Here is an 18146-nt window from a genome sequence, read left to right on the forward strand (position 1 = left end):
TTACACGTATCAACTAAATGTTGATTGGTGATTTGACTTTATTCGCGTTCTTAAAGCTAAATCTAGAAAACAGGCCGCCTCTGTCTAATTTGATTGTGATCGAATAAGTTGGGCGAGGTTATTTCGCAAGAGTGTATCAATTTAGCAACCGAGGGCCCCGGTGCGCGCTCACAAAGCGAAAGATTGCGGCTCAGCCCGCTCCGTGCTCCTGTTTCACTCGCAACGGAATGCGATAACTGAAGTAGGTTGTCGCCTGTCGGCTGTGGCGAAACAGTATTTCGGTTCCAATAATATTCACCACGCTTTCGACAACGTAAACCCTAATCGCATCAGCCGCTATAGGATACATATTTTTAGAACGTTCAGTACGAATATTATATAATCAAAACATGGACAATAAACAACATTCCCCGTCTCTGAAACTGAATGATGCATTACTAAAATGAATATCACTGTCCAGTTGTCATACTAATTACCTACTATAATGGAGGCGTAATTTAGATTTTCTTTCTGCTAATAATTTAATATCGTGGCCGTACTGCTTGTTATGAACGCTACATTTATTCAATATTTATGTTTTATCAGTAGCCCCGAGCAAGGTCGCGGCTATTGTGTTCTATTAATCAAACAGCTTTAGAGTTTTATCAGGGAAGTCATATTTACGTGATTTGTGGGAGTAACTAAAATTAGCAATTTTGTGGGTGGTTTTCAAATATATATTACTTTTTTTAATTAATGGAGTCTTATCTGGTTATTTTTCTAGACAAAAACTTCAGAAATTAATGTATAGGTACTTTTTAGGTAAAAGGATTGACACGCATAAGTCTTTTGGGCCAGTTAAACACACAATGTCGCAACGCAAAAGAACTCAGCACCGTTCACCTGAGCTGTCATTACTAAGCTGAAAGTGGCCCCGTAAAGTTATGACGAGACCGGGTCACGTTACGTTCTCTCGAATAGTGTTTTTGGTAGTTTAACTACATTACCGTAGTCACTGTTAGCTTAAAATTAATCTAAAGATAAAAAAGTCCCAAGTGTAGCATGACTCAACTATGTAGTATGTACTTGAATACACACTGTCTAGATTAGTGTTGCCAATTAATATTTGACCCATTTTTTATACATGCTGTACCACGCCAAATAATAATAATTGATGATAAAGTAGTACCCGAATCTCGAGGCCTTCGGTCGTTTTACTGATGTGTTTGGGATCTGTGTCAGGGTCCTTCCCTTCTGTCCTACACCCTTCCCCACAACTCCCCCTCGACGAGCAGCCCCTGATTCAGTTGACCCGTAAAGTTTGAACATTTGTGTTTCACCTCCGTGAGTCTTATTAAATGATCGAGGTCACGTTTATCGCTCTCCTGCTTCAGCAATAATGGAAGCTTGCTTAAAATTTGAGAAAGTTTTAATAACCGATAATTTGTCTTTAAGAAAATTGCTAATTAACATAATATTCGTGCCAATTTATTATACAAACTTAAAATAATGAGATGCTTCAGGAAATATTGTTACCACGTGTTATTGGCTTTTGTCGGCTAGTGCTCGGCCTTTAAGTCACAACACCTTCACGTCGGTAGAAGGCATTGTAGATCCACGCCAATAGGAAGCGACACGGTCGCAGATCGCTATTGGGCTTAAGGCCACTTTCAATGCACCATCTTTTGCCTTGTGCCCCTTATCGTACAATTTGACCCGAAATCGATGACACTGGATGTAAATCATTATGTCAGTACTTTTTCCAACGCTCAATTTAAAAAGCATTAATACTTTCAATTATAAATATATTATAACAATGAACATAAAGATCAAAATAAAATGTGTTATATGAACCAAATCCGCCTTCATTATACCAAATTTTTTCAAATACTTCGCGCTACATAAGTAGGTCAAACGCGTTACGATGTCAAATTTGACCCCGTTTTCTGCCTATGAACAAACTTGGCAATTGTATCATCGTGATAATTTTTATGATATCTACAAATGCTAGCGATCGGTATAAGTTTTGTTCAATATTAAATCCCTTTTAGATTGCCAGTGATGTACTAGATAATGTGTATAATGAATGTATTGTAAAGATGTGTAAAGAAGTGGAACAGGGACGTTAAATTCAAGGTCTAGGACGTAGCTGAACCAATATCAATACATTACACATAATCTTAAAATATTGAATTTTACCTTGACAGATTATTATAGAAAAATATTGTATGAACTATGAATATTAATTTCATATTTTACAAGGTGCAAATGAAGTGACTAGTGAAACATATTTATTTACTGCCATAAAATTAGTGCGGCCCTTCTGGTGCAAATTGTTGTGGTGAACGGTTGGTGAAGGACTACTTTCAGTCTCATATCGATATTATAAATACATTATGAACTTTTTAAAAAATGCTGTTACCTACCAAAATTACTTTTAATAGGTATAAACATATTTCAAGGAGATGTGAGCTATATACAATTCATTATCACGCGGAAGTTGTTTCATATCAATAGATACCGAATCAGTAGTTTTTCGCGAGGTTATTCATGAAATGACGGACAATTAGAACAACAACGTGTGAACTTGATTTAAATTGTTGATTTATAAGGTCCGTTCAAGAAAATTAAAGTCCGCGTCCTCTCCGCTATATGCGCGGCCTCAACCGAGTTTTGTAGATGCTTTCTCGATCGGCAAACCGGGTCGCGTTCTCGATGCCGCTGCTGTTGAGCTGACTACCTGTACCAGCTACAATCTTGACACGCACACTAAGGCGTATAGCCACGGAGCGATCGCAACACGCACCTACACATTTACTTCTGATGTGTCAGGGCTAGTAAATATTTTAATATCTGCGCCAGAACATTCAATAATAATGTCGTGGCCTTTATGTTTGACTTAGCCATTGTTTGTTTGCGTTAGTTTGTCTATGGTAACTATGTTATGGAATGCTTACATTAGAAATTAGGTTGCAAAAGTGTTGCTAAATATAGGTATTTAAATACATTATTTTGTTTTATAGTGACTGTCTGCTTATGCAAAAGTATTGAAATTTATTTTATCCAAAAAGGCAATGGCCGTGGTTGTGGTTGAATAGTGGCATTAATAAGTGCAAGCGACACTGACGGGGCTCGTAAGCGTATGAGGAAGTAGGGTCACATTATTTGTATTAGGCAGAAGTCAAGGTTCTGCCAATCGTCGTAGTCCTCTCGTAAATTAGTGAAGTAATAATGTTCTAGGCCAAATGTATAAATGTATAAATTTAGATATTTCATGACCAAATTATTTAACATCCTTATCATGTTTCCGCATTACTCTAGTAACTTTTTATGTAACGCTGAAAATGTTTAATGACAAATTTTAATTTATTTGTTTGCGTACTTGAAAATAAGTATAACAATGTGGAGCACGGTTACTTATGACGGAGGTGGCACAGTTTCGACTTTAAATCAATCCGTTCCAGTTAGATTAGTGCTTCTTTATTAAACGTGGCGTTACAAAACCATGGATGTGTTTGCTTTCCAATAGTCGTATTGCCAAATATTGTCGGCTCGTTGCGTGCAATATCAAGACTCTGTGAGTTGCGAGTTGTGCTTGTGTCGACTGTCGTGTTGGTCCGCGCCCGCCCACCGAGCGCGATACCAGCTCACGTCGTCTGGGGACGTTGCATAATCATCCGCGCAAACTTCTGCTCTTTGTATTTAAAACATGTCAAGTGACGACGTAATAATTTCAAAATAATTTATGTTCACAATTCGCACGCAGACATTTATTATTTCATTCCGGTGTCAAGAATTCTTGGCTCGTTCATGATTTTTAATTCGTTTATAGCTTCTATGATATCATAGAAGCTTGATAATGATGAACCTTGATAATTATTTGGCTATTAAAAAATTTCACTTTAGGAAACTTAATTATGATTTATCATGTGAAGTTGTCAATTTCTATCATGAATGTGATTTTTAGGTCTCCTAGAAAAAATCATTCTTCTAAAATATCCATGATCAGACGTGCGTGGCTCCACCGCTTATAAACGTCGCTCAGTTTGTGAATTGGTTGTATGTCCTCGGCCTCGCTACACTTGCTTCCGCCTCGAAGCTTATCCTCGGTTAACGTTACTCAAGATTATATTTAAGCGCAGGCCTTTAATCTTTGTTTACTTATCAATTCACTAGGAACTAGGCTATTAATGTCTTTGAATTACTGTTAAATTAGGGTGGGTAAGCGTGCGTGCATCAACGTCACAACTGAACCTACGAAGGCCGTGACGTCACACATTAACTGTCCATTATTAAGTCTGCGGATCCGCTGTTCCACTCCGTGCGAGGTTAAACATTTTACATTCTAATAATTATTCAAGTATGCTCATTCAACTAGTTTGAATATTTTTCTCTGATTTGCTATGCGCCTTTCGTACGACAAAAATGAATTTATTTCAATAATAATTATTATTTATGGCCAGTTTAAACAAAAACATATGAAATAATAATAGATAGGGAGGGGAATTTTCTGCAATACTCGAGCGTGGCAGTTTAAGATATGAGAGATACCTTAGACCTAATAGAACAACCTTGTAAACTATTTAGCTCTATATGTAGTGACGCGCGCCTAGGATAGACGATCAGATTAGTAAAAAAAAATCGATATATTGAAATACTCGAGCGCGTCAGATTAAGATATTGGGGGTTGATTTTAGTGTTTTAAGACTAAATTTAACTAATCTGACCATAAGTCCTCGACGCCGCCGAGTTATAGGGTCGCGAACTTGTAAAAAAAAAACGTTAATCCGGCATTCTCGAGCGCGATTGTTTTTATTTTTATTTTGAAGAATATAATCTAAAACTTACTAAAACTACAAAATCTGCCGGTTTCCGCATGACCGGAAGTCTGGAGGAGCCATTTCGTCTTCCGAAAAACGCGTTGCAGCATATAAGTCGCGAACTTTACTTTTTCCAAAAAAGAAGTTTAAATAAACAAAAAAGGTAATTTTATTTTCCAAAAAAAGGTCTCTTTTCATTTTTGTCCATAATTAAAACTTTTTTTACTTGAAGCATCATAAAACTCAAACTCCCGGTATTTTGAGTACATCTCGAAAACTGAGAGTGTTAAGAAAAATTGATATGAAATAACGATGATTAAAAAAAAAACCCACAAACCTTTTTCGGTCAGATTAAGAGAACCCACCAACATTTTTGTCAGATTAAGAAAATATGCATTCAGGATACCGAGATAAACCTCCCCTATGAAAATCTGACGCGCTCGAGTATTTCAAAAGGACTTTTTTTTCTGCATTTTCAAAAATTCATCGTAACTTATCGTCACGCCGTAATCGTCAGTTTTTTTAAGGGGAGCTTCCTTGGGGCCTAATTAACACCCCTTCCGAAAATCTGACGCGCTCGAGTAAATTTTTTTTTTTGCATTTTTGACGATTTTATATGCCTATCCCCACCACGCAAACCGGCAGATTAGTATACCATTGTTATCAGAGGCACTTGGGGCATACGTAGTATGAATATCTGACGCGCTCGAGAATGCCCAAGTTACTGTTTTTTTTTTACATTTTTGAAAATCCGTACACGCCAAACCCACCGCTAAAATGGTTTTTACCATAGAAGCTTTTCTTTTCAAAATTATTTTATCTTTCGATTTTGATAAGTCTCGGCGACGCCGTTGAATTACGCCATTTAGCTACCTCGCCTCCCTATCTATAACTGAACTACAGTGATACTTAAAATTGTATTGCGTGTTCAACTGTATATATCGTATAGTAGTTGTATAAGTTTTTATTGAGAGTACAGAAAATGGAATATTTTGTGTTCCACGTTGTACATAAACTAAAGGCAATTCGAACAATTAAAAGCGCAACTGAATGGAAATTAGAGATCTAGATAAATTTCTTTGTCATATATACGGTTGGTTATTTTATTGGTTTTCTTGAGTAATAAATGAACAAACACTTTCTGAATCACACAAGCACGTTTCGTAAAACGTAGACAATGCTGCGACCATAGATAATAACCGATATAGCTATGTACTATTGTAACCTTAACGTATTCATCACGCACATTAAACGAAAATATAATTTATGTTTGTATTAATTGTCACGTTTCTGATAAAAAATACTGATATAGCAGTAGAAAACATTACATAGTTGCTATGTAATGTTTTCTACTGCTTTAACTTTACAAATCCATTATCCAAATATATGGCTATGCTTCTCTGGGTATACTTATTTTACCATTTCAGGATTTGTTTTTAAATCGCAACTTTTTAAGATTTAAAATATTATCGTTGTGGGGCATCTGATAGTTATAAAAACCATTACCCGGTTATTAATTATGGTTTCAATGTGGCAAAAAAAGAAGAGCATCAGCCGCGCCCGCGTCACCTGACGGTTAGCGACAAACGTCGCCCATTAGTGGGAAACCGGTCTGTTTGCAACCTTCAAGGAAATTGTGTAACTCAATAGGATGCCTCCACACTCATTAGAGGAGGAAGAGCAAACTATACGTATATGTCATTGTTCTAATCGTGAATACCTCAAGTCAGTTCTTTGTGCTGATCTGCTCACTGCTGTGTATAGGAACCGTCGAACCGTAACCGTTTTTTGTCATTTTTTTATTATGTATATTTTTATAATTTTATTAAACTGTGGTTTTATATGTTTGCTATGCATGAATCAAATTATGACTATGAATTTATTTTATTTTTAGAGTGTTAATATTGTAATATCATATATTTAAATCACGTCATATTTTCTGAAATCCATACTTACAGCCTTCAAATTTGTATTGGTAGGAAATAAGAGTTCATAAAATGTAAAAATACACACAAGTACCTTGGTTATTGTCGTGATCTCATATAATTCATCTTTATATTATGAGCTTTTAAAGAATTAATCAAACATGTAAATATAAAAGAATCACCTCTAGGTAAAGTATGTACATATAAAAGGCTACCTAAGTTTACGATAATTTAAATGGCGTATAAGTATATTACTTTGTCATTGAGCGTCGATATATAACAATACGCGATTATAACACCGACAGACTTGGACGTGTCATTTAAACATAATGTGTATATATAACACACACACACACACACATGCGAGTCGCGGTCACCTTGCGCGTCCTCGCACATCTCGGACGAATAGAGGTGTTGGCCAGTTCCGCGTTAGATTGCTGTCTAACACTCAATATTTTATACTATAGGATAATATTTACGTTAGCCAGTCTCGCTTTTTAATTCTTTCCTCCCTGGACCACCTCCCGGAAGCAAGCGGAAACTCACTAGCTCCGCAAGTGCTAACCCACGTCAGCGGAATTAATGAAGATTTCAGAGGAATTGCAAGGTTACTTATTATTAGTCGTAAATAAACCGTTTGTTATGTAATAGCTGGAATTTTACAAATAAATACGCCAATACGCTGTTATTTCTTTTTGAACAAGTGTGTTATATTTCAATGTCTCTACGTACGTACGTATGAACAGTAATATGTGTTATTATATTAAATTCATACCCATTAGCAATCACGTACACGATGTTACTTAAATTGCCTTTAAGATTAAACAAAATGACGTATGTGGAAATTAATTATTTTAAAACTCAAGGAAATATAATAGAATAGAAAACACTTTATTGTACAATGCACACAAAAACAAAATTTACAGAAACGATATGTAACTTAAAATAAATGTACAATTTGGCGGCCTTATCGCTTAAAAGCGATTTCTTCCAGGCAACCTTGGGATATAGGAAAAATAAATCAGTAAAAAGGTAGTGCATAAATAGATACATATGCAAGAAACTGTAATTATACATAGATAGATATAAGACATTTTTCTTAAGAATGATATAAGATTATACAAAAATAAATTAACATGAATAGATAACTAAATCAGCAAAGAACATACAACATTAGATAGATTCGTTCTTGACAAGTTTATATGTAGTTAAAAAGATAAAACGTGATATAGGTGCTGAGAAGCTGAGCAATATTGAGTTGAATTTTTTTTTTGTTTAGTTATTAATTATTTTTAAATATTATGACTTATGAGTAGTTATATAGTGTTAAAATCTTTAACCAATTACGTATAACTTAATTATTATAAATAATTTGTGTAAGTCAAAACAGCTATCGGTTTATTTTGTATGTTGTAGGAGGAGGTTTGTATGTTGACATATTATATCGCATATTTTACTTTTTGCGCTCAGATAATATTTTATCGTATACACTTAAGATTGTCATCCATACTTATATATTATATTACTAGCTTTCCGCCCGCGGCTTCGCCCGCTTTGTGCTTTAAACTATCCTATCTCTCAAGTTGGATCGAACTGCACATGGTGTGCGAATTTTATTATAATCGGATAAGTGGTTTAGGAGTCCATTGAGGACAAACATTGTGACACGAGATTTATATATATTATATTATAAATGCGAAAGTAACTCTGTCTGTCTGTCACTCAATCACGCCTCAACTACTGAACCAATTTTCATGAAATTTGGTATAGAGATATTTTGATACGGGTATCTAAATATCTCTAGACCAAAATATCTCTCTTTCTCGGGAGAAAGAACGTAGGTTACTTTTTACCCCGGGACAAAGGATAGGTTTTATTCCGGGGGAACGGGAACTATGCGGGTTTTTCTTTGAATGCGCGGGCGTTGCCGCGGGTGGAAAGCTAGTTTAAGCTATAAAATGTTTTGTAAACTGTCTGCTCAAAATATTCTTCTTCAGCTGTTATCTTTCAACTTATATGAAGTTATGTCTTCAAGTTGACGAAGACTGTGAATTAAATTTATAAAAAATATTGGAATTGAGTATTTGAATAAAAAAAAAATTTTCCTGTATTTTACTCAAAAAAAATGTTTTTCAATTAATTATAAGCAATCAAAAATTGATGAAATTTAAATTAAAATCACGTGACTATAAACGCGCCATGACTGGTCACCATAGATGTGACGTCAAAATGTTATAGTTGTATACGTTTTTGTATCAACTGCAATGTGTGAAAACTAACATTATGACGTCACATGTGTCCGGGTGACGCTTCGGGAGTTGTCGGTATGTTTTCGGTACTGGATTCAAAGACTAATTTTTATTTTGAAATAACTTTTGAATTATTGCAAAAAAAAATTAAAAAAATAGTTTTGTTATAAAACTAATATTCTTTCCATTTAGCACAAAAAAAAAATTTATTCAAATACTCAATTATGAATTACTTTTTGTATAACGAATAGATTTGACATTGAGAAGTTATTGTTACAAATTGCCATGAATTGTGAGACTATGACGACCACGGTAGCCTTGAGGAAGTATTTACCTCGTGTATTTGGTCTTCCAATCGTCACACACATAAATAATTACATTATATTTACACTTAATTATTAAATTGTCACTACATAGTAGTTATAAAAAAAACATACCGGCCGAATTGATAACCTCCTCCTTTTTTTTAAGTCGGTTAAAAACAAAGTCGCTTTCTCTGTCCCTATTTCCCTATGTCCCTTTGTATGCTTCAATCTTTAAAACTACGCAACGGATTTTGATGCGGTTTTTTTTAATAGAATCAGGAGGAAGGTTTTAGTATATAATTTATTAGGTTTTAAAAAAAGGGGGCGAAGCCGCGGGCGGTAAGCTAGTTAATTATATGACTGCTAAGTTCAATTCCTTACTCACAAACAATTAGCACATAATATAATATGTTTAGGTACATTGTACAAACTTTATATAATTTTCATGTCCAAACAACTTAAAATAATTTGTCTTTTTATTATTCGTATCTCGTACACTCGAAGGTTTCAGCGCACTTTATAATAAACACAAATTGCAATAAAAGTGCAATATCGCAGGACATCTTGGGTAAACAAACCGTCCTTCAAAGCAACTCAGTCGAGGACCCTATTGTCAGGTCGTCCTCAGGGCGTCTGACTCATAGCACGCAGTCGTCGTTAAGAGGGCATTGCTCACTTAGTTACTCCCGACCGTTTCACCCGTTGCGTTGCAACTTACAACAACTTCGACACAAAACCAAACACATTTTGAAGCCTTATTGTTCTACGCCCCACATTTATTGTCATTGTCTGGATACCTAAATCGTCGCTGTTAATTGAATTTATATTGTTCTCCGTTTATGGTTTCCCATATTCGATACTTACTTGACTCCTGTTAAAAAATATTTTTAAGGATTATGACGATGGATTTTAATTCATAGTCAAGAAGTATTCGGTTATATTTAAATATAGAAAATATACTAGCAGGTCGGATGACATCTAAAATAAGATCACGGGAGACCAATGAAACGTACGGCGAAGATTGCTCAAGATTTTACCGGTTGTTGACTTCACGCATCTTATTATTCTTACAAATAGAATATAAATGATACGTTCTGATTCAAATTAAGAGTATTTCTGCGTTCTTATTTTAATTTTTCACGACTTCAAACGGCTAAAGAATGTTAATTTAAACAATGGCAAACAAACAAAATAAAAGTTAGTCAAATCCGTTCTGAATATGCAACTCATAAGTGTAATATTTACTTATACTATAAAACGACCAACCAACATACATGTATTACTATTAAAATGTAGTTGTAAGTTATTGCATTTGAGAATTAGATCATACATAATACAATCAAGGCGTTTCGGTAGTTCAGCTATTGTTAATCATAATAAAGCGGTTAACTGAAACTGTATGTAGGTCGGTCGGGCCGCTCTATTTGTTACAGTGGCAAATTTGTTGGTCGACCTCGAACGGATCTCTACGTGTGCCATATCTTATCAGTTTTAGTTGCTATGGAAAAATTAACCACCTGTGGAAACCTAAGTGCTTATTGATTATAGATATTCCGAGATTGATGCCTTGGATTCATTTTCTAACATGATTCATACCACCGTTTGAACAGCTTCTCTAGTCTTTGTACCAAACTTTATTGTTTAAATGCTTGGTGACTAATATACACGCAACGTAACGTGTACTGGTTTGATTCTTCTTCATACTTTATTATGTCAATTATATTTGTGGAGCAGACCTTATTTCTGTCACTTCTCGGATCGTCACTTGGCTTTCTGGGTTAGGCCGATTAATGAAATTAATGTAGCCTACTTTCGTTAGTGTCTTATTTAAGTTTCCCGGCCTGATCAGGGGTTTGTCAATTTGCTTGGAAGTTTATTTCATTGTTGTGTTTTTCTTTTTGTCCTTAACCAGTGGGACGTTATTGTACTCTTCGGTCTGGTTGACCTCCATTATAACATTTGTTGTGGTTTCCGGTATGCCGTTATCGGATTGTCCTTTAAATGAATTTATTTATTTGGTTTACGTAATAATTTTAACCGGCCTTCCACATATAAATGCGTTTGTAAGTACATATTTCTCATTATTTTTGGTAACATAATTTTGAGCACTGAGCAACCATTAAAATATAGCCCCTGATTATATTTTTTTGTTCGTTGTTAACCCTCTGTATACCGGTTTGGATGGTCTCTGGCAAATGCAACCGGTTGGCTGCTCCGTCGTGTCGCACACGATATGATTGCAGGATTTCGTATTCGCCCTGCGACTGGTCAGACACCACGCAGCTGCCGTAGCGCCCCGTTCGCTCGAACAAAGCCGCCGCACGCAACCTATGAACGGATGCAGTATGGTGATGAAACTGACACAGATTCTAACGCGTATTTGGTAATCGAAACCCCAGTTCGTGAAAGTCTCACAGGACGGCAGTTTCTCGCATTGTACGAGTCCTACTTTAATTTGACATCGAAACTTAACAGGCTTTTTTAACAGCGTTCAACCTTTTTTCGTGGTCAACTCACAAAGCGCCTGCGCTCAATGTGCATACTTTTAATGGCCCAGATTTAAAGTTAAGATGAGTTCGCTGATTGACAAGTTATATTGTTGCTACATTATGCATAATGAGAATTTGCCTGTATTGCTAGTTGCTACTCGGTCACTAGGTCACTTCAGTAGTTAAAATAATTGTTACACTTACAAAAGGTCATATACATTTCATTAAAATGATTAATCAAAACAACAATGATCTCGTTTTTAGGGTTCCGTAGCCAAAATGGCAAAAACGGAACCCTTATAGTTTCGTCATGTCCGTCTGTCCGTCTGTCCGTCTGTCCGTCTGTCCGTCTGTCACAGCCGATTTACTCGGAAACTATAAGTACTACAGTGATGAAATTTGATGGGAATATGTGTTGTATGAACCGCTACAAAAATATGACACTAAATAGTAAAAAAAAGAATTGGGGGTGGGGCCCCCCATACATGTAACTGAGGGATGAAATTTTTTTTTTCGATGTACATACCCGTGTGGGGTATCAATGGAAAGGTCTTTTAAAATGATATAAAGTTTTCTAAAAAACATTTTTCTTAAAGTGAACGGTTTTTGAGATATCAGCTCTCAAAGTCATAAAAAGTATGTCCCCCCCCCTCTATTTTTATAACTACGGGGTATAAAATTCTAAAAAAAATAGAGGTGATGCATGCTAATTATTTATTGCACATATTGTAATAAGGTTAAGGCAATGCCCATAATGTAGTTCTGTAGTACCTACACATGATACTTCATTATCTTTCCTACTTTATTATACATATATCTATATATATTTTTACATTTCGAATTGCCTAACAAAAAAGCTACTTAGTTTAAATGAAATATTTGCGAATAGGATTTTTCATAAACCTTTTAATTATAGCTATTAAGTAGACCAGGGTTATTCATCAATGTCCTGACCTTAGCTGATTTTGATCGTCCTGCTTCATGTACGGAAAAAGAATACTTACTGCTACAATTTGCACTTACAAAGACCTCGCATCCTGACGGCCGAAGCGGTTGTCGCGGTTGCGACTTGTGGCCTACACCGTGCGCTTTCCGGTTTCCTCCCTCGGCAAAAAAACTTGCATTGAAAGTAGAATAAAAACAAAGAAGCATAACAATAACGGAGGTCCCATATAAATTGACTTTTCTTTTAATTTTATTTTTTATAAACTGCATTGAAATTATTACAATTCCTTATTGCTGTTAATTTATAATAACGTTTTTTTACCATTTTCAGTTAATTATGTATTTAAAGAAAAGTTTTTGTTAATCAACAGACAAACAGTTTGCTTTTGGTATAATAGAGCGTACAAGCGGGCATCGAAAATGAAACCATAACTAGCTTTTCAGCAATAAAAGAGTTAGCCGCTTTCAGCAGCACACATGAATGCTATCGTTGTGTTTCCAGGCTCGCGTCGGGCAGTGAGTGCGGCGGTGGAGGGTCGGGCGGCGGCGCGCCCGCTCCACAGTCGGCGCGCGTGTCCTCGAACGGCGCCGGTGGTATGGCGGTGAGCCGTGTGCCCAGCCCGTTGCACGACGGGAACACGCCCGTCGCGGAGAACTGGTGTTTTACACAGGTATGACGTACGCACTAATGCGTTTCTTCATTTCAAGCGCACAAGCACAAGCCAGAGATACTGGATACACTGACACGAACACGATCAAGACCCACACCAATACCATACCTATTGCCTACATTATTTTGACCATCACTATTGTGATGGGCGTTGAAATGAATGACGTCACTAGCATCGTATTTGGCCATGAATCATTGTTTCTTATCGGAATTTTAGAGCCACGTGCCCACGTCACACTTTCTGGAGCGTATTCGAGCGCATTCAAGAGTTATGGCACACATTTCAACGAAATGTCTGAAGCACAATTGTATTGCCAGGAAAATATATTCCCTATGTTGCTAATATACCTTTAATTACTATACACAAAAAACCCAAACGCCGCGGTAGATTTAAATCGATGGTAAGTCGAGTCGACTCGAGTCCCCTCAGGTTGAATATTTATAGAATGACGTGATTAGCTCGTAACTATCGTACGATGACAACCACTTATATAGTTTATTTTAAACCGTTTATATTATTAAAGTGATATTTATTTATTAATAGGATTGTATCATCCACAACTCTTTTTGTGTGATACCGTTTCTGGAATAGGTAGTTACAAAGCATGACGAACGGAGTGGTCAATGACGCGCCAGTCGTAAAATGTTGACGATGCGATCCTATGTACGGTTTGATGGTTGCGGAGTTACTACATCCCGATAACTTTGTTTATCGTACTTGTTATCTGTGATCTTGACGTTGCTCGCTAATCGTATTTACATGAAAACTAATGTTTCCTTGTTAGTTCGCGGCTTTGGCAAGTGGGTACACGTGTGAGATATTTCAATCGATGATGAATATAAACATTCGCAATTTCCTTGTGCAACAAGCACTCATGGTTTTGTCCTCGGTCTATTGTTATTGTTAATTGTATTTCGTTTAATGGAATCTTTTTAATTACTTTGACGATCGGTCATTAGTCTAATAAAATAATAATTTTAGAAGACCGAAGTAATACTATTATACTAATAAACCAAGCTGATTTCAAGACCATTTCAGTTTATTTATTTGTTCTAGGCCTGACTAAAAATGACGATTCAACAATATATTTGCTAGGCATAGATAACAACAGCGTTGTTTAAAAACTTCCAATTACTTATACTCTTATTTCCTGTCGGATGTTGGTTAGAATACGTTGGAATTGGAACGACCGTTGCACGGCTGCGACGACCTGGTAATGCATTTTTGGTACTTTTTGCCAAAAATCTATTTAGTTCGCGAAATATAACGGTGTTTTTATGAGAATAAGCGGAACGAATACTTATTAAGGTCCTACACAATCGGAATCCCATTTCTCGACTTTATGATAATAACGGCATCGATTTAATCTGATTCTTTGTTTGTATAATTAAGTCGAGCTTTTAATAATTAACGAGTATTACGTACTTCCTGGTACGTCGCGTCGGTGGAATATCAACACGTGTCATGGCGATTCTAAAGTACGCGTGCGGCGTGACTCTCAATGTCGACGCTTCGTCTATTTTATACAAATGATGATTTTATACACTCACGTTTAATTCAAAATATTAATGCATTAATAACAAACATATGAACTGGCAATTACACTATTATCAAAGAAAACAAAATGCGCAATATGTCTGATTGTATAGGAAATCATATAGATAATAAATTATATTCACTGTATTCATTGAACGTTATCTTCATACTGTATCGGTTGTGATTTCTCATGACAAACTTTATTAATTGATACCAAAGATACATTGAGTATTTCAAAATCAATGGATAATGAAATAAGGTATATATGGCCTTTGAATAACGCATTAGAATGTTTAGTGATAGTTGCTTAATTTTGTGTAGGCATTTAAATACATAACATTTGGTACTTATAAGAAGTTACCGAAGTTTACCTGTGTCATATGTATCATGGTATTGAATTTTGGCTTAATGAATTTGAGACAATAAAGACTAAAATGACGCCTGCATATCGCTCCAAAATTAGCTAACTTGGCAGCACTTGCAGTGTTACTATGATTATTATAAGTATTATGCAAACATTAACTTCGTCATTTAAAACTCCTGCATTTAGCATTAAACATGCCAAGACATCCCTTTTGATCAAGCCGGCTTCATATAGAAACTGATGACCTCTGAGCCACGTCGTCGTCTTTATAATCAAAGACCAGCGGCCAGCGCTCTGTGCTGCTGGGCTTAGCAAGTTGTATTGGCACTTGGCAAGTCCGCAAACGGGGATGATGCGGGCGGCCTTGGCGTGGGTCGTCGACCGGGCGAAGACCCCAACAGCACCGCAAGCAAGCTGGCAAGTCAAGCAACGGTCGGATTGTCGGGGGCAACGACCAGGGACCAAGTTACATCGACGCTCACCCAGTCCTGACCTTAGTGCGATCGTGCTCCTATACACTCAAAATTGAAATATCACCTCCGTAACTAACCGTCAATAATAACACAGTATTGATATATTCGCGGAAATTGCACAGACAGAATAAAAAACGTTTCAAGGCATTCAATAATGCTGAATTTAATTAGCTGTGTCGGTAAAATTCGCGTCCGAATTATTTCTCTGTCTTAATGATCTCCACTTAGCTCTCATGTATCGGCAATGCTAATTTCGGAATAGAATATATTAATATTTATTTCGAATAGGTAATTGTGAGACACGGGTGCGACATTCAGATTGTCTTTGAATTGATAAATAATTCGATCCATTAAGTATTATCTCGAGTTCGCTATTATAAAAACAAAAGCCGACCTTGAACCTTGGCTGCGGTACACGCATTAAAGTTTTATTTGTAATAAATGAAGTCGTAAAGCGGCATCTAAGCCACCGCTTGTATTACAGTTTATAGGAGTTAATTGAGGACACCTTATAAAAAGTCTGTATCAGCCCCCGGGTGTTTATTTAAATGGGGTTGTTAAAAAAAACACGTTATACGTATAAAGCGCACCTTTCAGTATTATTGACTCTTCGTTTTACATATGTATAACTGTATGAATAAATATTGATTTTAATTTTAGCGACAAACATGTATGGTGAAGTGTAGGCTGAGAATGTGCGTGTATTTGATATTTTGGGATAAATCGATTCTAATAATGTCGCACACGATGTCGTGCACCTGAGGTATGATTATGTAAATCAGCGTGAACTTACGTCAATAACATTTATGACGAGCAATACATTAATTTCTCTTCAATTTACCAACTGTTCAACTTTATTAAAAACGAAATTGATGGAATGTCTATTCAATTTAGTAAAGAGAAATCTAACAAAATAAAATACTTAACAAATTTATTTTCTATTGTTACAGGTGAAAGTGGTTAAGTTCAGCTACATGTGGACAATCAATAATTTTAGTTTTTGTAGAGAAGAGATGGGTGAAGTGTTAAAATCATCGACATTCTCAGCTGGTGCTAGTGATAAATTAAAATGGTGTCTTCGTGTAAATCCAAAAGGACTCGATGAAGAGAGCAAAGACTATTTATCGTTATATTTATTATTAGTGTCATGTAATAAATCAGAAGTGCGTGCAAAGTTCAAGTTTTCAATATTAAACGCGAAACGGGAAGAAACAAAAGCGATGGAGTCACAGCGCGCGTACAGATTCGTTCAAGGCAAGGATTGGGGATTCAAAAAGTTTATCAGAAGGCAAGTATAATTGTATTACCTCTATAGTTATACGTCAAATACATACGTAACTGCGCGCAGTCTCATTGTTAGATTAATAAGTCACATGGGCGATACATGCCGATGCAATTACCATAAAAATGCTATACGCAGCACTTTTATGGGCCCCATAATATAGACTATGCGGAAAAACACCGTATATCTACATAACTGATAACACATAAAACGATCATGTTTTCCATTCTAATTATTGTTTATAATATGTTTAAAAAACGATGTACCTAGGTACTAGGTAAAAAGTTAGTACAAAGCTGTACTAAATGTTACTTTAATTTAAATCTAATCAATTTATTTTAATAAAATATTAATCAATTACAATAATATATTATAATATATGAAATATATATCAGGCAGGCATTACAGAATATAAGGTTAATTATGGAATCCACATACCTATTGTGAACATAATTGTAACAACGATAAGGATATCAAACGCTTTTTCCTCTAACAAATTGTACTGTAGACGTTACATATAATAATAAACATCTATTTGTGTCCCTGCCAATTGTAAAAATCATTAAATTGATTTGATTCTTTCTAACAATGGAGGAAATCGCAAAATCAGAGATCATTACAATAACCGCACACATCTCAATTAGTTACTGCGAAATCAGGTTTTTAGTTCGGATTATGCAGTACTGCAAACATTAACTATCCTAATAAACGCAATCGCTTTAGCTTCTTATCAATTGCGCAATGCTATAAACCTGCGCATTCGCTGATAAACACGCGTATTGCATACTCCGCTTTAGATAATAATCTATCATTTATAGATTGAATCGAACATAATTAAATGTAAAAGTATCGTTAAAAGAGTAATTCTGTTAAAAGGTATATTACAAGTTACGTACGTGATAATTTTGTTTGTAATTTTTTTTTCTCTTGTCATCAGTCAGTTTTATGGAAATTCTCTTTATAATTATAATCCATAATTCAGTATTCCTATTTCCTATATATCATGTATAGTTTTTTTATATATAATTTTTTGTACTTAATTATAAACTAATCTTCACCATCTTTATTATTATGTCAATGTTTTACGCTCATGTTTTCGAAATCTTAG

General features: G+C 35.6%; 1 protein-coding gene across 4 annotated transcripts in view; it reads left to right on the forward strand.

Annotated features, from left to right (window-relative positions):
* LOC123693057 (protein roadkill) overlaps positions 1–18146 on the forward strand; it is a 46140-nt gene that overhangs the window by 21858 nt on the left and 6136 nt on the right. For all 4 annotated transcript variants that reach the window (XM_045637986.1, XM_045637987.1, XM_045637985.1 and 1 more), the window contains 2 exons: positions 13215–13383; positions 16707–17044. In XM_045637986.1, the coding sequence (XP_045493942.1) occupies positions 13309–13383; positions 16707–17044 (413 nt within the window). In that variant the 5' untranslated portion in view covers positions 13215–13308. The remainder of the gene's footprint in view (positions 1–13214; positions 13384–16706; positions 17045–18146) is intronic.

The sequence above is a fragment of the Colias croceus genome, chromosome 7, assembly GCF_905220415.1.
Source record: "Colias croceus chromosome 7, ilColCroc2.1".
In the NCBI taxonomy this organism is placed as follows: domain Eukaryota; kingdom Metazoa; phylum Arthropoda; class Insecta; order Lepidoptera; family Pieridae; genus Colias; species Colias croceus.